At 46.7% G+C, this 23,174-nt stretch overlaps 1 protein-coding gene and 3 non-coding genes across 5 annotated transcripts in view; 1 reads left to right on the top strand and 3 right to left on the bottom strand.

Annotated features, from left to right (window-relative positions):
- The window catches only part of EXO1 (exonuclease 1), a 41,140-nt gene that overhangs the window by 4,355 nt on the left and 13,611 nt on the right, over positions 1-23,174 (top strand). For both annotated transcript variants that reach the window (XM_068249288.1, XM_068249289.1), the window contains exons 3-9: positions 2,821-2,940; positions 7,559-7,682; positions 10,971-11,108; positions 12,978-13,190; positions 13,988-14,175; positions 15,333-15,429; positions 19,540-19,720. In XM_068249288.1, coding sequence (XP_068105389.1) covers positions 2,821-2,940; positions 7,559-7,682; positions 10,971-11,108; positions 12,978-13,190; positions 13,988-14,175; positions 15,333-15,429; positions 19,540-19,720 — 1,061 coding nt within the window. The remainder of the gene's footprint in view (positions 1-2,820; positions 2,941-7,558; positions 7,683-10,970; positions 11,109-12,977; positions 13,191-13,987; positions 14,176-15,332; positions 15,430-19,539; positions 19,721-23,174) is intronic.
- On the bottom strand, positions 4,579-4,652 carry TRNAN-GUU (transfer RNA asparagine (anticodon GUU)). The gene has a single exon. It is a non-coding gene; the product is annotated as a tRNA-Asn (tRNA).
- TRNAV-UAC (transfer RNA valine (anticodon UAC)) lies at positions 15,834-15,906 on the bottom strand. The gene has a single exon. It is a non-coding gene; the product is annotated as a tRNA-Val (tRNA).
- On the bottom strand, positions 18,241-18,313 carry TRNAV-UAC (transfer RNA valine (anticodon UAC)). The gene has a single exon. It is a non-coding gene; the product is annotated as a tRNA-Val (tRNA).

Genomic DNA, 23,174 nt, shown 5'->3' with positions numbered 1-23,174 from the left:
TTCCTGGAGCGCCGCTCTATGCGGCGATTGGCTGACGGGACCACATGATGCCGCATGCGTCCAAGAGTACGCATCACGGACGCCAGAGTGAGCTGCACAACGCAGCTCATTCTGACGTCCACACCAGAGAGCACCAGGCCTTGCGTTAGGCCCGGTTCACATTGGCGGTCGCTGTCCGGAATCGCCGTGCCGGAGCCGGACCGCATGCGGAACAGACGGAATGGACGCACGGCATAGCAATGAAAGTCTATGCGTCCATTCACATGCGTCCGTACCATGCAGACCGGATCCGGACTCCGGCGTAAGATCCAACATGCGCTATTTTTTGGTCCGGCTCCTCCGGCAGACGTATCCGGAGCGGAGCCGGACTGTTGCATCCGTCCAATAGAAACCAATGAGAACCGGAGAGCGCACAACACACTGGCTTTAAAAAAACGGACGTTCTACCCCACTTCCTATGCTTTTTCTATGCTATAGTGGCCATTTTGGATGGGGACACATGGGCCCAGCGTTCAGAGTGGAGCAGCAGGGATTTCATGCTGGAGCTCTTTGGCAGCAACATGTCTGATATGTCTGATAACGAGGAGGTGAGGCCCTACAATGACCCCAGAGCTTCTGCTGACCTCCCAGACCCCAGGTATTTTATACAGGTTGTTATCTCAAACGGATCCGGACCGCAACCGTGTTCATACCGCACGGAAAACGGATGCAAACGGAACGGATCCGGATAGGAACCGTACGGATCAGGTCCGATCCGGTGCGGTCCGCACATCCGTTCCGGTTTTTACAAAACCGCAAGTGTGAACGGGGCCTTAGGGGCACGTTATGTGCCCTATAACGTCCCCTAAACGCAACGTCCCACTATGAACCTAGCCTGAGAGTTCTTTGCACAGAGGGAGATACTGCTTGCTTGGCAGTTGGAAAAAGCCGTAATTTCCCACAATGCGACGAGATTCATAGACAGCAAGCTGTCAGGACCGTGGTCATGACATCACACTGTGGGAGGGGTTTCACCACAATTGTTTGAGAAAAGGTAAAGATTTCTCATGGGAAAGGGGGTATCTGCTACTAAATGGGATGAAGTTCAATCCTGGGTTAAAGTTCCACTTAAACCATTTCAGCCCACGGGTATTTTTCACCTTATAGACAAGAGGAATTTTCACATTTCAGCACTTCTCCCTTTCATTCCCCAATAACTTTATCACTACTTATCATAACATGATCAAAACTTTTTTTTTTTTCCCCCGCAACAATTAGGCTTTCTTTGGGTGGTACATTCAGTGTTCTCCCCAGAGATTTTTTTCCAGCTGGGTGACATGAAATAGTAGCCGGGTGGGGCAAGATGAGAGAATGCAGGGCTGGTGCTTCTGTGTGTACAACCTTGCTTACAGAATAGGAGGAGTGGAGCACCCGGCTAAAAGGGCCTGGGGAGAACACTGGGTACATTGTGCTAAGAATTATTTTATTCTAAATGCATTATAATGGGAAAAATAAGAAAAAATTGAAAAAAAAATCATTTCTCAGTTTTCAGCCATTATAGTTTTAAAAGAATTCATGCTACTGTATTTAAAATCCACAAATTTAATCTGCCTATTTGTCCCAGTTATTGCAATGTTAAAATTATACCCCTAGTATAATGTATGATGACAATATTTTATTTGCAAATAAAGATGCATTTTTTTGTTTTACGTCAGTTACTAATATTTAGCCCATTTAATAATAATAATATGCCCTCTTGACATAGATAATAAAAAAAAAATATATATATATATATATATATATATATATATATATATATATATATATATATATATATATATATATATATATATATATATATATATATATATATATATATATATATATATATATATATATATATATATATATATATATATATTCCCTAATGTCAGTAGGTGTGATTTTACTATTTGGCCACAAGATGTCCAAGCTGAGCACTTCCTATTGTACAATAAGTACCCTTTAGGAATCAAGGTGTTGCTACATTGTAACTAGGGAAGTGACGCTGGAATCAATGAATGCCTGCGATCAAGGTGGCCTGCGGGGAGATTAAATGGACACTGTAGGGGGGTCGGGGGAAAATGAGTTGAAGTTACCCGGGGCTTCTAACAGTCCCCCGCAGACATCCTGTACCCGTGCAGCCACTCACCGATGCTCCGGCCCCGCCTCCAGTTCACTTCTGGAATTTCATACTTTAAAGTCTGAAAACCACTGCGCCTGCATTGCCATGTCCTCGATCCCGCTGATGTCACCAGGAGCGTAATGCGCAGGCACAGACCAGACTGGGCTTGCACAGTACACTCCTGGTGACATCAGCGGGATCGAGGACACGGGCGTGCAGGCGCAGTGGTTTTCAGACTTTAAAGTCTGAAATTCCAGAAGTGAACAGGAGGCGGGGCCGGAGCATTGGGGAGTGGATGCGCGGGCACAGGATGTCTGCGGGGGACCATTAGAAGCCCCGGGTAAGTTCAACTCATTTTCCCCCAACCCCCTACATTATCCCTTTAATGACTAGGAACTTCAGCCAAATAGATCAGCAGGGACTGCCAGGCAACTGGTATTGTTTAAAAGGACATAAATATAGCAGCCTCTGTATTCCTTTCATTTCAATTGCAGGTGTCCTTTAACCTCACAGTAAAGAATACCTACAATTTCTGCTGTGCTAATAAAGACAGGCACATTTTCCTAGGTCGAAACCAGTCACATTTTAGTTCTGCGTGGCTTCACCCCCCCATGTTGCTTTTATGTACCGTGATGTAATGCATACAGTCTATTTACTTGTGTCTGTATTTGCTGCAGGTATGTGACCTATTGCATGAAGTTTGTCCACATGCTGGTATCACACGGGGTCAAGCCCATACTGGTGTTTGATGGATGCACTTTACCATCGAAAAAGGACGTGGAGAAGGCGAGAAGAGAGTAAGTCCCCGGGAAGACACGCCCCTTCCATGTGCTGCTGAATATTTACACACGTTGCCTTTTATTGACTCGCTTTTAACCTCCCTAGCAGTACTGACTGTTATACACGTCCATACAAAACATGCTGTGAACAGTATAAACCTGCATACACATCAATACACTCCTGCACTGTATACTAGACCCTTGCTTGCCACATTTTGGCAAGTTACAGGAAAAAAAAGGTTATGAAAATTAGTTGGATCACTTTTTGTACAGAAATCCTGGGGAAATTGAACGCTAGGGAGGGTTAAAGGAAGCCAGAACTGTAGCAACAGAAAGAATCAATACTTACCCCGGGCTTCCTCCAGCACCATAAGCACATGTGAGTCCCTCGTCGTTGTCCCGCGGTCTGCCCTTCAGCTGCAATCAGCCCCGTTAACTGGTTCAGTCGTGGCCTTCTGCAAGATCCAGACTGGACTCAACTGAGCCAGTTACCGGGGCTGATAAATTTGCCAGCTTTTATGCTAGTCCATCTCCTCATGGGGGATTCTCAGTTTTCTTTATTTTCAAAAATACTTGCAGAATGTCAGTTGCTCAGACCATTGTGTGAATGAGTAGGCAGGCCGAAGCAGAGGCGTCCGATAAAACAGTGGGCGCTAGGGCTGCCAGTTAGGCAAACTGTGGCTGCAAATAGATCATTTTCTCACACGCACCCGCCCACCTTGCTCGCCTGTTCAGCTCCCTGGTCCCAGCTGTTCGTTACTGCGCACGTGCTCAGTAACAAAAATCCTGGGACACAGGGACAAAACTGCTGGACGCAGCGACACTTAGCTTTTATTGGGGGGGTTGGCAGTTATGGTTGGGCTTTATTGGGGAGGAGAGGGGAGGCCTTTAGGGCCAGAGCCCACTGATGCAGTTGTATCTGCTTTTCAGTTAAACATCAATGTTACAGATGCTGAAAAGTGGACAGAAGCGGATACAACTGCGTTAGTGGGCTCAGGCCCTTAACAGTTAGGCACCGATGGGGGGTTGTTAGGGTTAAATATCTGCAGTGGAGCATTGGTTAGGCGCGGGGGGGGGGGGGGGGTCGCTGGGGTTAGGCATCGATTGGGGTGGGGGGTGGTTAATAGAGATAGGCATTGGTAGAGGGAGGGCTCTGTGAAAGAAGGGTTAGGTTTAGCTATAGTAAAATATTGGTAATATTTAATAACAGAATTATCACTGGACAGTAGACTATCAGTGATTTTACCAATATTATAACAGTCACTATTTCCGGTGCTCATATTTCCTCTGCACCCTTTTTGTATGTACACAGGCCAACTGGCATCTTTTGTAAAGCATAAAGGAAATTTTTGAGACTCCCCCATGAGGAGATGGATTAGTCCAAAGCCATACACATTTGTCAGATCACACTACATACAATAAGTGACAACGACATATTAGAAGATTAATTTGTAGAGCATGTTACTCTGAGAGAAATTTATGTCTATGTATGTGTTTTTTCAGTTTTGCTATTTTTTTCAACCGGTGGTCCTTTAAAAATTGTGAATCGGCAGCTAATCATTGTGAGTTGAAGATTCTAAGCTAATTAGCGCATGGTGAAAGTGGACCAGTTAAGCTGCAGGTCAAAAGAGAGAGAGAGAGAGAAAAAAATACTAGCGTCCCTGGGTGGGCTTGAACCACCAACCTTTCGGTTAACAGCCGAACGCGCTAACCGATTGCGCCACAGAGACCTGTGAGGGCTTTGAGCCGGTGGATGTCCTTATAATAGGCACCGCAGTGCTGAGCAGGATGGATCAGAGGGATCAGTTACAGCTCTGTCCACGTTTCAGGCATTTTATAAAGCTTCTTGCTTTGCAGAGACAGTCTGAACCATCACTGAATGCCTCACAGACACGGCTCTCCCAAACCATCCCCCTGGCTGCATGTAATTGATTTCCTCTCTGCATAAATCTCCATAAAATCTATATCCACTTAGTTATTAGTATCCCATTTGACCATCTCTATCCGCCTTGTGCCATTTAATTCACTTAAATGACCACTATTGAGAAAAAATTGAAAAAAAAAAAAAGATAATATGTATACATTTCCCCCTGAGAAAATGCACAATAAATTATTCTTCCCATGTTGCTGTCCTTTTTAGAAGGTAGTAAAAAGGTGTAATTTTTGACAGATTTTAGACTAGTACATCTCCTCATGGGGGATTCTCAGTATTACCTTTTATTGTTTACAAAAACACTCCCTGGAAAAGGATCTATGCAAAGAGGTCAGCCAGCCTACTCATTTGCATACTATTTTCAGTGTTCTCCCCAGGTTGTTTTAGCCGGGTACAGCACCCGGCTGTCATCGGCTCACCTCCTCCTATGCTGTAAGCAGAGTTGCGCACAGAAACACCAGCCCTGCATTCTCTCATCTTGCCCCACCCGGTTACTATTTCATACCACCCGGCTGGAAAAAATTTCTGGAACACTGTATTTTGGCGGTTAGGCTTAGCAACTGCAGTTCAGTAAGTGCTTAATAAATATGGAAATAATGGAGAAACTCCCACGAGAAGATGAACCAGACCAAAACCTGACAGTTCTGTCAAATTTTCACTATCCACTGTAAGTGAAAGCGACATAGGAAAAAAGTAGTGCTCCTTACTCTGGGAGAAATGTGATTTATACTGCTGTCTAAAGATTAACTCTCAGTAGATTATTGTTGTCTAGATTATCCAAAAGCACAATTCTGACAAGTTTTTGCTCTCCCTCATCAGCTCCTCCCAGCGTTTCTAGAAGCATAACTCTTAGTGGTCTGCACTGCAGCTCACCAGATTCTTATGAAACTTGAGACTACCAAGAGTTACTGTCACCAGCACTGGAGTGAGAGGGGTCAGGTGATCTGTGCTGATGGGTATGGCAAACTTCCGGCCCTCAGCTCCTCCCTGAATACATCGCAGCTAGTGAGTAGGAGGAGTCTGGACAGCTTTCTGTCCAATAAAATTTCTCTGTAGGTAGAGGGGCTGCAGGAGCCAGCCAGTTAGGTACTAGAAACCTATTTATTACAAAACTACAGATCTGCAGTGCATAAAACCTTATACATTGCGCACATATATACCATTTTCTGCATTAATTGAGGCTGAACTAGGCCTTTATAAATGGTTGATCAGAACAGGAGCTGCTGTTAGTCATTTAACCTCTTAAAGACCACAGGCTTTATACACACATACAAATCTTCCCGCCCCGGTGACGAGGCTAATTTTTTTTCACAAAGTAGGACACTGCAGCTTTAAGGGCTCGCTTCAGGGCCATACAACTCAGCACACAAGTGATTTTTTTTTTCCCCCCACCCCTTTTCTGCCCACCAACAGGGCTTTCTGTTGGTGGGATCTGATCCATGCCGGCATGTTTGTTTATTTTTTTTGTGTTCATTTCTTGAATAAATTGCGCTATTTTTGTTTTGTTTTTGTTTTATAGTAAGCCCGCCCACCCTCTTCCCGCCAGCCAATCACCTTGATCGGGCTGTCATAGGCATAAGCCTATGACAGCAAATCAATTCTGTGGGTCCCAGGGGGACAGCCATGTGGCACGGCTGTCCCCAGTACAGCGCTACCGTAGTTTGCAGCGGTGTACACTGTAAATGGATGGCGGTTTCGTAGTCTAACAGTTTCCTAACTGCGATCGCCACTAGGAGACTGACGTAGCGGAGCTCCATCATTCAAGCGGGCATGCGTGCGAGCTCCTGCAAAACCCCGCCCCAGGACTTCATGCCAATTGGTGTTGAGTGATCCTGGGGCTGCCGCCGCGCGTCCACTCCTATTGGCGTGGAGCAGTCGTAAAGTAGTTAACATGAACACATTGTTCTCCACAAAATCAGGAATATGTTTTTTAAAGAGACTCCGTAACAAAAATTGCATCCTGTTTTTTATCATCCTAGAAGTTCCAAAAGCTATTCTAATGTGTTGTGGCTTACTGCAGCGCTTTATACTATCACTGTCTCTGTAATAAATCAATGTATCTTTCCCCTGTCAGACTTGTCAGTCTGTGTCTGGAAGGCTGCCAAGTTCTTCAGTGTTGTGGTTCTGCTATGAACTCCCCATTCCAGGCCCCTCTCTGCACACTGCCTGTGTATTATTTAGATTAGGGCAGCTTCTCTCTTCTCTCTTATCTTTTACAAGCTGGATAAATCGTCCTCTGAGCTGGCTGGGCTTTCACATACTGAGGAATTACAGACAATGGCAAAGCTGTTTGCAGGAAGAAAAGAGCAGCCTGAAACTTCAGTGCATGAGAACAGGGGGAAAGAAACACACAAATGATCTCTTGAGATTCAAAAGGAAGGCTGTATGCAGCCTGCTTGTGTATGGATGTATTTTCTATGTGTGGACATACTGTACATCAACCTACTTCCTGTTTTGGTGGCCATTTTGTTTGTTTATAAACAAACTTTTTAAAACTGTTTTTAACCACTTTTAATGCGGCGGGGAGCGGCGAAATTGTGACAGAGGGTAATAGGAGATGTCCCCTAACGCACTGGTATGTTTACTTTTGTGCGATTTTAACAATACAGATTCTCTTTAAGAAGCACCAGCCTCACAAGCCCCAGCAGGTGTGATTTTGTGACCATGACTCGGCTAATTATTCCGATCACATCTGCTTTGCAGGAAGCGACAGGCAAATCTGCAGAAGGGGAAACAGCTGCTCCGAGAAGGCAAATTGTCTGAGGCCAGAGAATGCTTTTCACGCTCCGTAAACATCACCTCGGAAATGGCTCACGCGGTCATCCAAGTAAGTGACGCTGGACCAGTTGGGGCTTGCAAGGCTAGCAATGTGTGTCGCAGGTGTGGTCTCTTTGATGATCCCACAGGAAACGCTCAGTAGTCTTGTAGGAAAGAAAACCATACTGGCGTAACAGAGAGCGACTCGGGAAGCATCTGATGTTGTGGGAAAGAGAACTAGAAAACTACTAACATAACGGATCAGAACACTGAACTTGCATCTCCCTAAAATGCACAGGGCAGTCTTGTGCACCTTTAGCGCACATGGTCTAAGCATGAAAGCTTTTGCCTATTCTAACAAAACACTGACATTTTTTTCCCCTTTTTATTTACCATCCTGGAACATTTACCCAATAGTAGCCCTTTGCCTTGGGGGAAGGGGATTAATGGGTTGTTATGTGATCATCTCTCCATAGCTTCCAAACCACCTGTGAAGTCGGTACAAAAATCATCCAACTCCGGTCCCCAAAATTGCTCCAACTCCTCTACTCCAACTCCACAGCCCTGAAACCAACATGAGCCATCTCCGTCCTTTTCCATGTCACACCTGCATCTTGCTTTATACGGCTATTCTAAAGGCCCATACACACGTCGGATTTCCGCGAACGACGGGTCGTTTGAACGTCCCGTCGTTTGCCCGCTAAATCGGGCGTGTGTACAGACTATCGTTCGCTTGATAAGACTCACTCTTATCAAGCGAACGATAGTCTGTACACACGCCCGATTTAGTGGGCGAAGGACGGAGCGTTCAAACGACCCACTGTTTGCGGAAATCTGCCGTGTGTATGGGCCTTTAAGCTCATTGTTTTTTTTTTTCCATGTAATGCTTGATAAAACCTTAGTGGCCCAAAAATTACACTGAGATGAGGATTACTGATCTCATATCTGTGTAATCTTTTATGAGGACAAAAGAGGTCAAGTCTAGTTGAGGGGACCCAGCAGGAAACTTTATAGGGAAATGCTGCTAACATGATTTGGCGGACGGAACTCTCTCAAACTTTAAGGTTTTGGATTGGTTACAGTAAACTACGCCCACACTATTTGGCCAATCACAATGCTTTGTTTTTTTGAGGCTGCTGTTTGGAGAAGAGTTCTGTATGAGGTTTCCTGCTGAGTCCCCTAAACTAGACTAGCTTCCAAAAGAGTAACCACTATGTCAACAGGTATTGTGGTTTGTTTGATGGAGTTCTTCTACGACGTTAAATGTTTAGCATCTACAAAAAGATATCGTATCCATTATCCTGCGATAATGGGTCCTGCAAAATCCTGCAAGCTAGAATGCTTTAGGTGACCCAGCCAGAGGGAGGTCCATAGGGAGATTCCCCTTAGGGCCTTTTTCCACTGCACAGCTAAATCGCAAATCGCTAGTGATTTTTAAATTACTAGCGTTGCTACTTTATCATAGAAATCATGAGAAGTATTTTCCACTATAATTCGATTTGCAAATCGCAATCGCTTTCTGGAGCGATTTTTAAGAGGGATAATGCAATGCTAATGCAAATCTCAATCGCATAACAAAATTAATGAAAAATCACAATCGCTGGCATTTGTGATTGCGATTGCTAGTGGAAAAGGGCCCTAACGTGATTGGGTGGACAGCATTCTCTCGAATTGCCAGGTTTCAGTAATCATACGGGTTATATTCATATGCCCACACTATTCGGCCAATTAGAATGGCTTGTTGTGAAATACCACAAATCGATCTCTTGGAAGTGAAGTATTGGTTTATTTACTGTACAGGAGACATGCACTGAATCGTAGCAATGTCTGACTAGGAAAGCTGGGAATAGAAGTAATATACTCTCAATTATACATTACAATCATTCCTCCTACTCTGTCAATGATCGGATACTTACAAAATATCTGAGCTAACTATTGGAGCATACAATACCGCATAAATGAATACATGAATACATATAAATGCTTAAATAGATGAGGTCAGTTAGTCATTAATTATGAGTTTTTTGCTTCAGTAGTAGCTTGTTTAATTTAAAGGGCAACTGAAGTGAGCGAGATGTGGAGGCTGCCATATTCATTTACTTTTATGCAATACCAGTTGCCTGGCTACCCTGCTGATCCTCTGCCTCTAATACTTTTAGCCCTAGACCCTGAACAAGCATGCAGCAGGTCGGGTGTTTCTGACATTGTCAGATCTGACAAGATTAGCTGCATGCTTGTTTCTGGTATGAGTCAGACACTACTGCAGCCAAATACACCAGCAGGGCTGCCAGGTAACTGGTATTGTTTAAAGAGAAACTGTAAAAAGAAAAACCTCCCCTGGGGGGTACTCACCTCGGGAGGGGGAAGCCTCCGGATCCTAATGAGGCTTCCCCCGTCCTCCTCGGTCCCACGGGGGTCTCGCTGCAGCCCTCCGAACAGCGGCCCGACAGCCTGATTAATGTTCACCTTTCCTGGCTCCAGCGGGGGCGCTGTTGCGGCTCTTCTGATGGAGATAGGCGGAAATAGCCGATCTCCGTCGGGTCCGCTCTACTGCGCGTCGGGTCCGCTCTACTGCGCAGATCGGCTATTTCTGCCTATCTCCGTGGGAAGGAGCGGATCCTGCGCTGGAGCCAAAAGGTAAATATTTACATCGCCACCGCCGTGGGACCGAGGAGGACGGGGGAAGCCTCAATAGGATCCGGAGGCTTCCCCAACCCGAGGTGAGTACCCCCCAGGGGAGGTTTTTTCGTTACAGATTTTCTTTAAAATGAAATAAATATGGCAGCCACCATATCACTCTCACTTCAGTTCCCCTTTAAAGGTAGTTTGACTGGTGAGAGTCACACAGCGCCATCTCTTATCTACAAGACTGCACAAATCCTTCCTAGTAGCACATTCCAAACCCATGAAGCCGTGTGAAAGAAGAGAACTAGTCTTACACGACTAACTGTATAGAACAAAGTGAGTGTGGCAAAATGGCTTACAGGTGGCCATTTTATTAAATTTACTACTTGTAGAAGTTGCTGCGATTCGAGGACTGTTCCCTATGGACTTTTATGCTGGTTCACCTAAACCATGCCAGCTCCAAAACGTGCTTGTTTACCCTCAACCTGTTGAGGGTGGCCACACACCATACAATCTTGATTGTACAGATTTACCAGATGTATGTAGTGTAAGGGCCAACAGTTTGAAAATACATTTTTGGCAAGCTCTTGTACTAATTGTAAGATTGTACAGATTGCATGGTGTATGGCTAGCCCATTTAGTAGTGTTGTTTCTTATCCCGTAAGCCGGTATGACGTTTCTGGTCTCTACCATGCTGTGATGTTTCTGTTACCCCCTTTCTGCATTGTCGTAGGCCGCTCGGTCTGAAGGCGTGGACTGCATAGTCGCCCCCTACGAGGCAGATTCTCAGCTGGCATACTTGAACAAGAACGGTTTCGCACAAGCGATCATCACAGAGGACTCCGACCTTCTCGCTTTTGGCTGCAAGAAGGTGAGCATTTTATTCTGCTGCGTGTACAGCAGCTCCCCATACCTCGGCCAGCAGCAGTTAGTTGGGTGCATTGATTTGGCTCATCACTGGCCGAGAACTTTGTTCTCCCTGCTCACTCCTCCCACCATGTGATGTCACACATGCGCCGCTCCATCGATCCTCTTACTCCCCTCCCTCATGGCTGTGTAGCAACAGAACACTTCATCTGTACATTGTCAGCCTTGCCACGTTGCCCTGAGGGGTCCGGTAACGATACCCGCCGGGTGACACTATACTTATGCGTGTGTACAAAAAATGTGCATGAGATCGAACTCATTAGCATCCCATTGACCAGCCCAACTGTTGATATAGCATAGAGGCACGTGGGTGTGGCCTTAAAGAGAACCCGAGGTGTGTTTAAAGAATGTTATCTGCATACAGAGGCTGGATCTGCCTATACAGCCCAGCCTCTGTTGCTATCCCAAACCCCACTAAGGTCCCCCTGCACTCTGCAATCCCTCATAAATCACAGCCATGCTGTGAGGCTGTGTTTACATCTGTAGTGTCAGTCTCAGCTGCTCCCCCGCCTCCTGCATAGCTCCGGTCCCTGCCCCCGTCCCTTCCCTCCAATCAGCAGGGAGGGAAGGGATGCAGGCGGGGACTGGAGTTCTGGAGGAGGCGGGGAGAGCAGCAGACTGACACTATAGAGATAAACACAGCCAGCTCTGACAAGCTGTTTGTCAGCAGCGTGGCTGTGATTTATGAGGGATTGCAGAGTGCAGGGGGACCTTAGGGGGGTTTGGGATAGCAACAGAGGCTGGGCTGTATAGGCAGATCCAGCCTCTGTATGCAGATAATATTCTTCAAACCCACCTCGGGTTCTCTTTAAAGAGGAACTCCAGTGAAAATGTAATAAAAAAAGTGCTTCATTTTTACAATAATTATGTATAAATGATTTAGTCAGTGTTTGCCCATTGTAAAATATTTTAAATCCCTGATTTATATTCTGACATTTATTACATGGTGACATTTTTACTGCTGGCAAGTGATGTAGCTGCTGCTTGCTATTTTGGCAGTTGGAAACAGCTGTAAACAGCTATTTCCCACAATGCAACAGGGTTCACAGACAGGAAACTGCCAGGAGTACCTCGGTCCTCAGAGCTTCTTGTGGGAGGGGTTTCACCACAATAGCAGTCATACAGCGCCCCCTGATGGTCTGTTTGTGAAAAGGAATAGATTTCTCATGTAAAAGGGGTATCAGCTACTGATTGGGATAAAGTTCAATTCTTGGTCGGAGTTTCTTTTTATCGCCATTGTTGGCAGAACACCAAATACTCGCATCACTACTACACCCAGCCTTTGTGTATTGGAAGTGGCTGGCCAGATTATCTCCCTCCGTACTTGGCACTGTGACCCCGGAAGTGGGAGGTGCTCTACGCAAACAGAGCAGCGGGAAGCCAAGAGAAGATGGCGAGGGTTGCGTATTGCACACCTGAAACAAGCATGCAGCTAATCAAGTCAGACTTCAGTCAGAAACACCTGATCAGCTGCATGCTTGTTCAGGGTCTGTGGCTAATAGTATTAAAGGCAGAATATCAGCGGGACAGCCAGGCAACTGGGGTGTCTTAAAATTAAAAATGTCAGCCACCATATCCCTCCCACTTCAGGTGTGCTTTAAGCAATCACAAGAAATAAACCTATAAAACATAACGCTGTAAAACAAGCGTCCCATTTATCATTTCTATTCTGAAAGGTTTTGGTGTATAATAAGTCTTTATAACGTGGGCGGGATTCTGACGAGCAGAGTGAACATTCAGTGAATCCAGTATTGTGTTCAGTTCTCTGTGTGTGATGTACATTTATAACTCTGTTGTGCTCCTTCCTCTATAGGTGATTCTGAAGATGGACCAGTACGGGAACGGCCTGGAGATTGATCAGGCTCGGTTTGGGATGTGTAAGCACCTGGGAGACGTGTTCACAGAAGAGAAGTTCCGCTACATGTGCATTCTGTCCGGGTGCGACTACTTACCCTCCATCCATGGAGTGGGCTTAGCCAAAGCCAGCAAACTTCTCAAAATTGCTAATAATCCGGATATAGTGCAGGTAACTCACTCTCTGTTCCCTTTACTCTTGCTGTACCTTCTTCACTTACCTTATCCTCTTCCCTCCAGGAAGTAATGTGTGTCTATTTCCTTCCCTTATCCTCTTCCCTCCAGGAAATAATGCCTCTATTGCCTCCCCTTATCCTCTTCCCTCCAGGAAATAATGCCTCTATTGCCTCCCCTTATCCTCTTCCCTCCAGGAAATAATGCCTCTATTGCCTCCCCTTATCCTCTTCCCTCCAGGAAATAATGCCTCTATTGCCTCCCCTTATCCTCCTCCCTCCAGGAAATAATGCCTCTATTGCCTCCCCTTATCCTCTTCCCTCCAGGAAATAATGCCTCTATTGCCTCCCCTTATCCTCTTCCCTCCAGGAAATAATGCCTCTATTGCCTCCCCTTATCCTCCTCCCTCCAGGAAATAATGCCTCTATTGCCTCCCCTTATCCTCTTCCCTCCAGGAAATAATGCCTCTATTGCCTCCCCTTATCCTCTTCCCTCCAGGAAATAATGCCTCTATTGCCTCCCCTTATCCTCTTCCCTCCAGGAACGAATGCCTCTATTGCCTCCCCTTATCCTCTTCCCTCCAGGAAATAATGCCTCTATTGCCTTCCCTTATCCTCCTCCCTCCAGGAAATAATGCCTCTATTGCCTCCCCTTATCCTCTTCCCTCCAGGAAATAATGCCTCTATTGCCTCCCCTTATCCTCCTCCCTCCAGAAAATGTGTTTCTATTCCCTGTCCTTGGCCCAGCTCTTCCACACTTTACTGAACAGTTGATATATTTTTTTTTATTTCTCAGGTTATTAAGAAAATAGGACAATATCTGAAGAGCAACATTACGGTTCCTGATGGATACATAGATGGGTTTATACGTGCTAATAATACGTTTCTATACCAGTTGGTCTTTGATCCCTTAAAAAGAAAACTTCTTCCTCTTAATCCTTACGAAGACGGCATTGACCCGAAAGAATTGAGCTATGCTGGGCCGTATCCTTACAGGTCCTAGATGGATGGATGGATGGATGGATAGATAGATAGAGCCTTCACCCAGGCAAAGATTTAAAATGCACTCCATGCCACTCTCCATCTTCCTGATACTTCCACTTTCTAAGTCAGAACTTCGGCTGTGAAAGTGTAGAAGATGAAGAGCGTCATAAAGCGCATCAGCAAGAGGCGTGGCCTAGGAAAGTTGAGCCCTTTTGCCACAGCTCCCACTCTACAACAATTTTGTGAAATTGATCTTGCTCATTCTTACTGGCCGCCATCACAAACTGCTAGGCATCATGGGAAATCCTGTGTCCAGAGGAGCAGTAGATGCAGAAGCTATCTGCCTTTCCCAGCAGCCCATCTTTTAGGACAGCACATACAGGGAAAAGTGTTGTCATCGGGATATTAAAAACTATTTTAACTTCTCTTCAAGATGTTTGTTTAAAGGTGGATCCAATCGTAAAGTACAGTATTATTGTATGTATGATTGTAACGCTGCGACCTCCACATACTGGTTTAGTATTTAAAGGACAACTGAAGTGCGAGTGATATGGAGGCTGCCATATTTTTTCCTTTTAAACAATACCAGCTGCCATGCAGTTCTTCTGATCCACTGTTTCTATTGCTTTTATTCATGGACCCTGAACGAGCATGCAGATCAGATGTTTCTGACAAAAATCTGAACAGATTAGCTGCATGCTTGTTTCTGGTGTGTGATTCAGATACTACTGCAGCCAACAGGACAGATCAGCAGGACTTTCAGGCAACTTGTATGGCAGCCTCCATATTACTCTCACTTCAGTTGTCCTTTAATGGACACCTGAACTGAGAGAAATGTGGCGTCTTCCATATTTATGTCCTATTAACCAATGCACGTTACCTGGCTGACCTGCTGTTCCCCTGCCTCTGATACGTTTAGCCATAAACCCTGAACAAGCATGCAGCAGATGAGATGTTTAACAAGATTACCTGCATGCTTGTTTTTGGTGTACTTCAGACACTACTGCATCCAAAGAGATCAGTAGGGCTGCCAGGCAACTGGCATTGTTTAAAATGAAATAAATATGGCAGCCTCCATATACCTCTCTCTTTAATGCAAGTCTGGCGAATGAGAATCTGCCTCTGTCTCTCCTATATTTTCCTTAACGATTCAGCAGAAACGTGGGCGACTCTGTGGCTTATCAGATCTCGCTGGGTAACGTGGACGTCAACACCATGGAGAAAGTGGATGACTATAACCCGGACAGTCCGCAGGTAGAGACACGGGGGCTGATATTCTGTTACTACTTCCATTAAGAAATTTCCTTTTTAGCTCAGAATGTAACAAATCTGGGTGGAATTTCCTTGGATGTACAAGTGTGTGGAAATGTATTGGAGAAAAGTTTGTAATAACCAGGAATGGAGGAACTTTATACACTCAACCGGAGTAGAGGAACTTTATACACTAATGCGCTTACTGGTGTTCCAGGGCTGAGAGTAAAGGCATTACCTGCATAGCCATAGTCGCACTTTGCCATCGTCGTCCCCTTCACCACCACCACTACTACTACTACTACTACTATTACTTACCTGAAGGAGACCTATGCAAACACAGCATCAATATGCAAACTCCTTTACAGATTTATGCAGTCAATAAAATGTAAACCTATTTTAAAAATTGGTTCCACTGGGGCTCGAACCCAGGACCTTCTGCGTGTAAAGCAGACGTGATAACCGCTACACTATGGAACCAGACACAGAATTCAGTCTGCAGAGGTTTACAGAACTCTATAAAATTGCTGTCTGTCGGGTATGTCAGAAGAAAGTGTGCTATTTGATGTAATTGGCTTGGTAAGAATCGGGTGTTTTTAAGTGTTTTGTTTGTTTAACCTGCCGGGCGTTCTGATTCCCGTGGCCGTGCGGCCACGGAAGGGGTTTTTTTCGCCCAATTTTTTTTTTTATCATGTAGCTAGCCTATCGCTAGCTACATGATTCTCCCTGCTTCCACCCTTCCGATCGCCACCGGCGATCATGCCCATCAGGAAATCACATTCTGAACGGGATTTCCTTTAGGGCTTCCCCCGTCTTCATGGCGACAAGCTGAGTGACTTCATCGACGTTGTGATGTCACAGGGAGTCCCGATCCACCCCATAGCGCTGCCTGGCGGTGATTGGTCAGGCTGCGCAAGGGGTCTGCGGGGGGGGGCTCTTTTGTGGCGGATCGGCGGCGAGCGGCAGTTATCGAAACAAACACGCAGCTAGCAAAGTGCTAGCTGCGTGTTTGAAAAACCAAAATTGTGCAAATCGGCCCACCAGGGCCGGAGCGTTGCACAGCGGCGTTACTGGACGAGCTCAGCTCGTCCAGAACGCTAGGGAGGTTAACACAGTGTAAAGCTGCCCATACACAGCAGGCTAATTCCCGATCGGTTACTGGCCGGAAATTGGTTGAATCCTCCCTCGGGCATGTCCTTAGCAGCACCGATGTTCATTCGATTATAATAATCGGATTGTCTATCGCCTGCCAAGTTGCCTGATGTATGCCCACCTTTACTTCCTGTGTAATGCCTGGTATACACCACGCAATTTCCCGTTAGATCGACTGGTCGTAACAATAATTTCTGACAGGCCCAATCAGGTTTTTGATCGGTTTTCTGTTCACTTCTGTGCAAAATCGATCGGATTTGTTTGAAATTATCGATTCGACCTGTTGATCTCACAGGAAATTGCATGTGTACCAGGCATTACACAGGAAGTAAATGTGGCCATTCATCAGGAAATTGCATGGTGTGTAGCATTCATAAGTGTATTTGGAGGTCCATGGTACATCTGAAGCGTTACGGTGTATGTTAAAGGGGAACTGAAGTAGGTATACGGAGGCTGCCATATTTATTTCCTTTTAAACAATACCAGTTGCCTGGCAGCCCTGCTGGTCTATTTCTCTGCAGTAGTATCTGAATAACACCAGAAACAAGCATGCAGCTAGTCTTGTCAGATCTGACTTTAAAGTCTGAAACACCTGATCTGCTGCATGCTTGTTCAGGGGCTATGGCTAATAGTATTAGAGGCAGGGGATCAGCAGGGCTGCCAGGCAACTGGTATTGCTTAAAAGGAAATAAACATGGCAGCCTCCACATACCTCTCTCTTCAGTTCCTCTTTAATGTGAGGGTGTTTTGTACAGCATTTGAAAAGCAATTTTGCCGCTTGCCTATACTTTGTATTTGAACACAATTGCTCCAAAATTGCTGCACGACCCACAATTGTAATTTCCTTAATCACGGTCATTCCTGTGTGTTTGTCTCTATTGAGTTTCATTAGCCTAGTTATTTTGCAATCGCTGGGTATTCCAAAGCGTGGCTAAAAGCGCGGGGGGGGCTTAACCCTAAAAGTCAAAGCCTACATTCAGTGGATTCACCTGATAAATGGATAGTATGATATCCGCTATCTCCCAAGGGGGTCCACCACTGTGCCACATGTTCAAGTTATTGCCATATTTCCCGCCGTATAAGACACACCAAAAAATGGGGAGAAAAAGTCCCTGCGTCTTATACGGCAAAGGCAGGAAATCCCGGACTTAGGAACGCCCACCAATACAAACAGCCACCACGCCGGGGATTCCCTGCCAGTGTTCTGCACTCCCCGCTCGTGCCTCCACTCCCTCTCCTGGCCACCCCGGGTGTGTAGCAGCAGCTGCTTACCTAATCCTCCATGCCATGATGAGGCGGTCATTAGAAGCCCATCAGTAGAGGAAGCCGCAAGGAGGAGACAGAGGTCTGCAATTCCTGCGGGTATGGCGAATTAGTTAAGCAGCTGCCGCTACACTCCTGGTGGGGGCCGGGAGCGGAGGCACGCAGGGGAGACGAGAACACTGCATACAAATGGGGGAGACAGGAGGACTCACGGAGACATGGGGGGGGACACCATTTGGGAGAGAACATGTACAAGACGCTCATGGAGTATGGATGCACCAGATTTAGTATATTTTTTTTCCCTGGTTTTTGCCCTCTAAGCCTAGGTGCGTCTTATATTCTGGAGCGTCTTATACACCTGGAAAATATGGTAGGTAAAAATATAGTTTTAAAGAAAATTGGTTCCACTGGGGCTCGAACCCAGGACCTTCTGCGTGTAAAGCAGACGTGATAACCGCTACACTATGGAACCAGATGAAGGTATACCTGTGATTCAGAAGGATCTCTACACATTTTCTAGTGTTCTGGTAGTCCTTAATGTGCCCATACACTTAGATGTTTACTACCCTGAACAAATCTGTCAGAAATTGATGCCTCAGCATGTCAGATTGATTTTCAGCAAATCTCGATACAAGCCTTAATCTGACTGGATGAAAGATCTCAATTGAACAAGGGCAGGAGATATGAGCCGTGGGATTAGCAGTAGGTTTCTGGCTCATAACATTGCACTGCATCGAGCAATGCAGCCCTGCAGTACGATAGATTTTCAAAGGGCTGTATATTATTTAGTATTATTTATATAGTGCTGACATCTTCCGCAGCGCTGTACAGAGTATATGTAGTCTTGTCGCTTCACTGTCCCTCAGAGGGGCTCACAATCTAATCTATAGTCATATGCCTATGTATGTATCAAGTAGTGTATGTATCATAGTCTAGGGCCAACTTAAGGGGAAGCCAATTAACTTATCTGTATGTTTTTGGGATGTGGGAGGAACCCAAGTGCCCGGAGAAAACCCACATAGACACGGAGAGAACATACAAACTCCATGCATACAGTGCCCAGAGGAGGAGCGGTGTAAGAACAGAGCAGCAGATTCGGGCGCAGCCGGTGCCACCATAGTCCGTAATAGGCAATATGGCTATAGTGACGCTCAGTAAGTAATTTGTTTGCCGTTAGAAGACAGAGCACAAATTACTATAAAAATACTGTAATTCGGTCGCCAGTTAGACCTGGAAGCCAAATTAGAACTTTCCCCACTATCCATTTGGACCTGGAGGGGGGATAGTAAATGGCACCGCTGGGACTTGTGCAGGAGCAGGGGGAGCTGTATATCGGCTTTATCCTGCGCCCAAATCTCCCGGCGGCTGAATAATGAATGCGCCCAGAGGAAATCCACGCAGACACGGGGAGTTCATACAAACTCCATGCAGATGTTGCCCTGGCTGGCATTTGAACAGGGGACCCAGTGCTGCAAGGTGAGAGTGCTAACCTCAGTATATGGTTTGGTAACAGTATATGGAAAGATCAGATCAGAGTGGGATCTATCTCTGCCACATTGATTGGCAGTCTATAAATGTATGTGCACCCTTAGGGCAGCATGTTGTCCACCATCACCACGGAGCAGTGGCGGATCATCTCTGTAGGCCTCAGTGCTGTCATCTCACACGCTTTCTCCATCGATTTGTCGTCCTCTTTAGGTGAAGAAACCAAAGAGCCACAGCTGGAGCAACCGAATCTCAGAGTCTGGGGGCCTCTGGAACAGAAACTTCACTCCCTGCAAAGACATCAAATCTGAGGACAAACCGAAAACAGAAGAGAAGGCGAGGAGAGGGTTAATAATCCCAAATAACAGTCATCCTGGGAAAAGGCCTCACGGAGGTAACGCAATGTTTTGTTTGAGAGCTGCTTGTGCAGTGACCGCCTCTGCTGGCATATCTTGTCTGGCTGTGGCAGGGAGCAATTATATTTACCTGCTCTGGACAGCTTCTTCTCTTCCTCTACTCATGGCTCTGAACTTCCAACAGGTCTTCTGGGTCCCGGTCACATGATATGACATGTGACTGGGATCCAGAAGACCATGTCCTTGTTAAAGAGAGTCTGAAGCCATAATAAAAATGGCTTTTTTGCTTATATATAGCAGGGGCATGTGTGCCCCTGCTAAAACGCCGCTATCCCGCGGCTAAACGAGGGTCCTTTCCCCTCCAAATCCCCCCTGTGCTACCCGGGGAGCGCTTCCGTGTGAGGCGGGGCTATGAGCTGCAGCCCTGCCTCACATGCGTCTATCAGCGGCGGATCTCCGCCTCTCCCCCGCCCCTCTCAGTCTTCCTTCACTGAGAGGAGCGGGGGAGAGGCGGAGATCAGCCGCTGATAGACGCGTGTGAGGCAGGGCTGCAGCTCATAGCCTTGCCTCACACGAAAGGGCACAGGTGTAGCAAAATCTACGACCAAGTTGGTCGTGATTTTGCAAGGGGGGATTTGGAGGGGACAGGACCCTCGTTCAGCCGCGGGATAGCTGCGCTTTAGCAGGGGCACACATGCCCCTGCTATATATAAGCAAAAACCATTTTTATTATGGCTTCAGACTCTCTTTAAAGCACCAACCGGTGGTGGAAGAGGGGTATGGAAGACACTCTTCCATCACCCCTCTTCCTCCAACTGGTGGCGCTGTGAGGGTGACATGATTCTGATCACGTCATATCATGTGATCAGAACCAAGAAGCTATGTTGGGATTACACCCCCGCGCCGGTGGAGGAAGAAGCTTATTCAGCCGCCTGGACGGGTATGTATGAGAGGCCCCTGCCGCCCCACATACCCCACCGAGCCTGCCGGATTGGGGAAGGCACACTTCCCCAGCAGCAGGAAAAATGTGGCCCTGAACCCAAAAAAACTTTTACTTTATTTGGCTGCTAAAGGGTTAAAGGACAACTATTGCAAAAAGTTGTAAAATTTTTAAATACATACATAGAAATGTGCATTTCTCCCAGAATAAAATGGACTATAAATAGTTTTCCTATATTCTCTCACGGCAGGCAGTAAAAAGCTGGCAGATTTTGGACTAGTCCATCTCCTTGTGGGAGATTCGCAGTATTAACTTTATTTTTTACAAAAGCATTACCTGGAAAGGATCTATCTATACAAAGATGTCAGTCAGGTGCTTTGTTAATTAGCAGGTGAACTTGAGCGACTGCCATTCAGTAAGTGCTTCTTTAAAGAAAAAAATTAACTTGGAATCCCCCGTAAGGAGATGGGCTAGTACAAAACCTGACAGCTCTGTTAAATTTTTACTACCTACTATAAAAGGCAACAAAATAGGAAAAAAAAAAGTAATTAATAGCGCATTTTACGCTGGGTGAAACGTACATTTTCTATGTACGTAGTTTTTAATTTTACTATTTTTTTTTTTATAGTTTTCCTTCAAAGAGACACTAAGAAAAAAAAAAAAAAACCCCAAGGGAGAGTACTTGCCTCAGGAGGGGAAAGCCTTCGGGTCCTAATGAGGCTTCTCCTGTCCTCCTCTGTCCCAGCGCTGCCAGCCACCGGAAATCCTGCCAGGCTCCAGATCACAACAATCCTGTATGATCCAGCGCAGGCCCAGTAGGGGCTTTCCTTCAGGATCGGCAGAGAAAGACGAGCCCGATCAGATCCTCTCTGCTGGCAATAGAGCAGATCCAATCGGGCTCTATTTCTGCCTGAGCCCAAAAGAAAGCTACTACTGCGCCTGCGCTGGATAACGCAGGATTGTTGTGATCCTGCAACCCAGCAGGATTATCGGCGGCTGACAGCACTGGAACCGAGAAAGCCTCATTAGGATCCAGACCCTTCCCCTCTTGAGGTAAGTACCCCCCATGGGGCTTTTTTTTTTATTTCTCACAGATCCTCATTAAAGGGACACTGTAGGGGTCCGGGGAAAATGAGTTGAACTTACCCGGGGCTTCTAATGGCCCATACTCACGGGCTGCAGAAGTGGCCTGTCGCCAGCACACGTGAGCGTGTGGGCGACAGGCCGGCGACAGCTTCTCGCCAGGTCCCTCCGCGTACACACGCGGAAGAGGGACCAGCGGCGCGACGGAAGCTGTCCCCGACGTTCCTCCTCCCCCCGCCGGAAGCTCCATATACTACAATGGAGGTTGCTGTCGCTAGTTCGCGTACTCACGCGGACTAGCGACAGTTGCGGCGGAGGTGCGGCGGCGACTGTCGCTGTGCGATTGAAACTTTCAATCGCCTGGCGACATTAGCGACGGGCGACAGTTCAGGGTACGCGCGCGTGCAACGCCGCATACTCACGGGCGACAGTTGTAGCCCGTGAGTATGGGCCATCAAGGTCCCCCGCAGACATCCTGTGCCCGCGCAGCCACTCACCGATGCTCCGGCCCCGCCTCCGGTTCACTTCTGGAATCTCCGACTTTAAAGTTAGAAAACCACTGCGCCTGCGTTGCCGCGCCCTCCCTCCCGCTGACGTCACCAGTAGTGTATTGCGCAGGGCCAGTATAGTCTGTGCCTGCACAGTACACTCCTGGTTACGTCAGCGGGAGCGAGGACACAGCCATGCAGGCACAGTCCTTTAAGTCAGGACTACTGTAATGCCCTGCTGTCTGGTCTCCCTATGACCCGAACAGCCCCACTGCAGTCCATCATGAATGCGGCAGCCAGAATTATCCACTGCTCCCATCGCTCCACCACGGCAGATCCCCTCCTTGAATCCCTCCACTGGCTTCCTATCCAGTCCAGAATCAGATTCAAGATACTGTGTCTGACCTACAAATCTGTCCACAAAACCTGCCCAACCTACATTTCCGATCTTACTCAGAGGTACACACCTAGCCGCTCACTCCGCTCTTCCAATGAACTTCGCCTAACCGCCCCCCGCATCACCCAGTCCCATGCACGCCTCCAGGACTTCTCAAGAGCTGCTCCAACACTATGGAACTCCCTACCTCCACCCATTAGGGCAGCCCCCTCCTTCAACATCTTCAAGAAAGCCCTCAAAACTCACCTTTTCACTCTGGCCTACTACCCCTCACAAGTGCTCTAAACCTACAGTTGAACTCTGGTCCCCTACCATTCGTGTCCTTACCTCTCCCTCTAGATTGTAAGCCTTTGGGCAGGGTCCTCCTCCTTTTGTCTCCTACCTGATCTGGCACCTCCATTACTGTGAACCCATGCTATGCATCTGAGTGAACATAACTTGCCTAATCTCCATGCTCCCCTCCAGTGACTGACTAAGCATTACCTTGTACTCATACTGTGCTGTGTGATCTCCATGCTCCATCCAGTGACTGACTAAGCATTACCTTGTACTCATACTCTGCTGTGTGATCTCCATGCTCCCCT

Source organism: Hyperolius riggenbachi, chromosome 8, assembly GCF_040937935.1.
Source record: "Hyperolius riggenbachi isolate aHypRig1 chromosome 8, aHypRig1.pri, whole genome shotgun sequence".
Taxonomy (NCBI): domain Eukaryota; kingdom Metazoa; phylum Chordata; class Amphibia; order Anura; family Hyperoliidae; genus Hyperolius; species Hyperolius riggenbachi.
The sequence above is the reverse complement of the archived record's forward strand: the minus strand, read 5'-3'. Positions and strand labels throughout refer to the sequence as shown.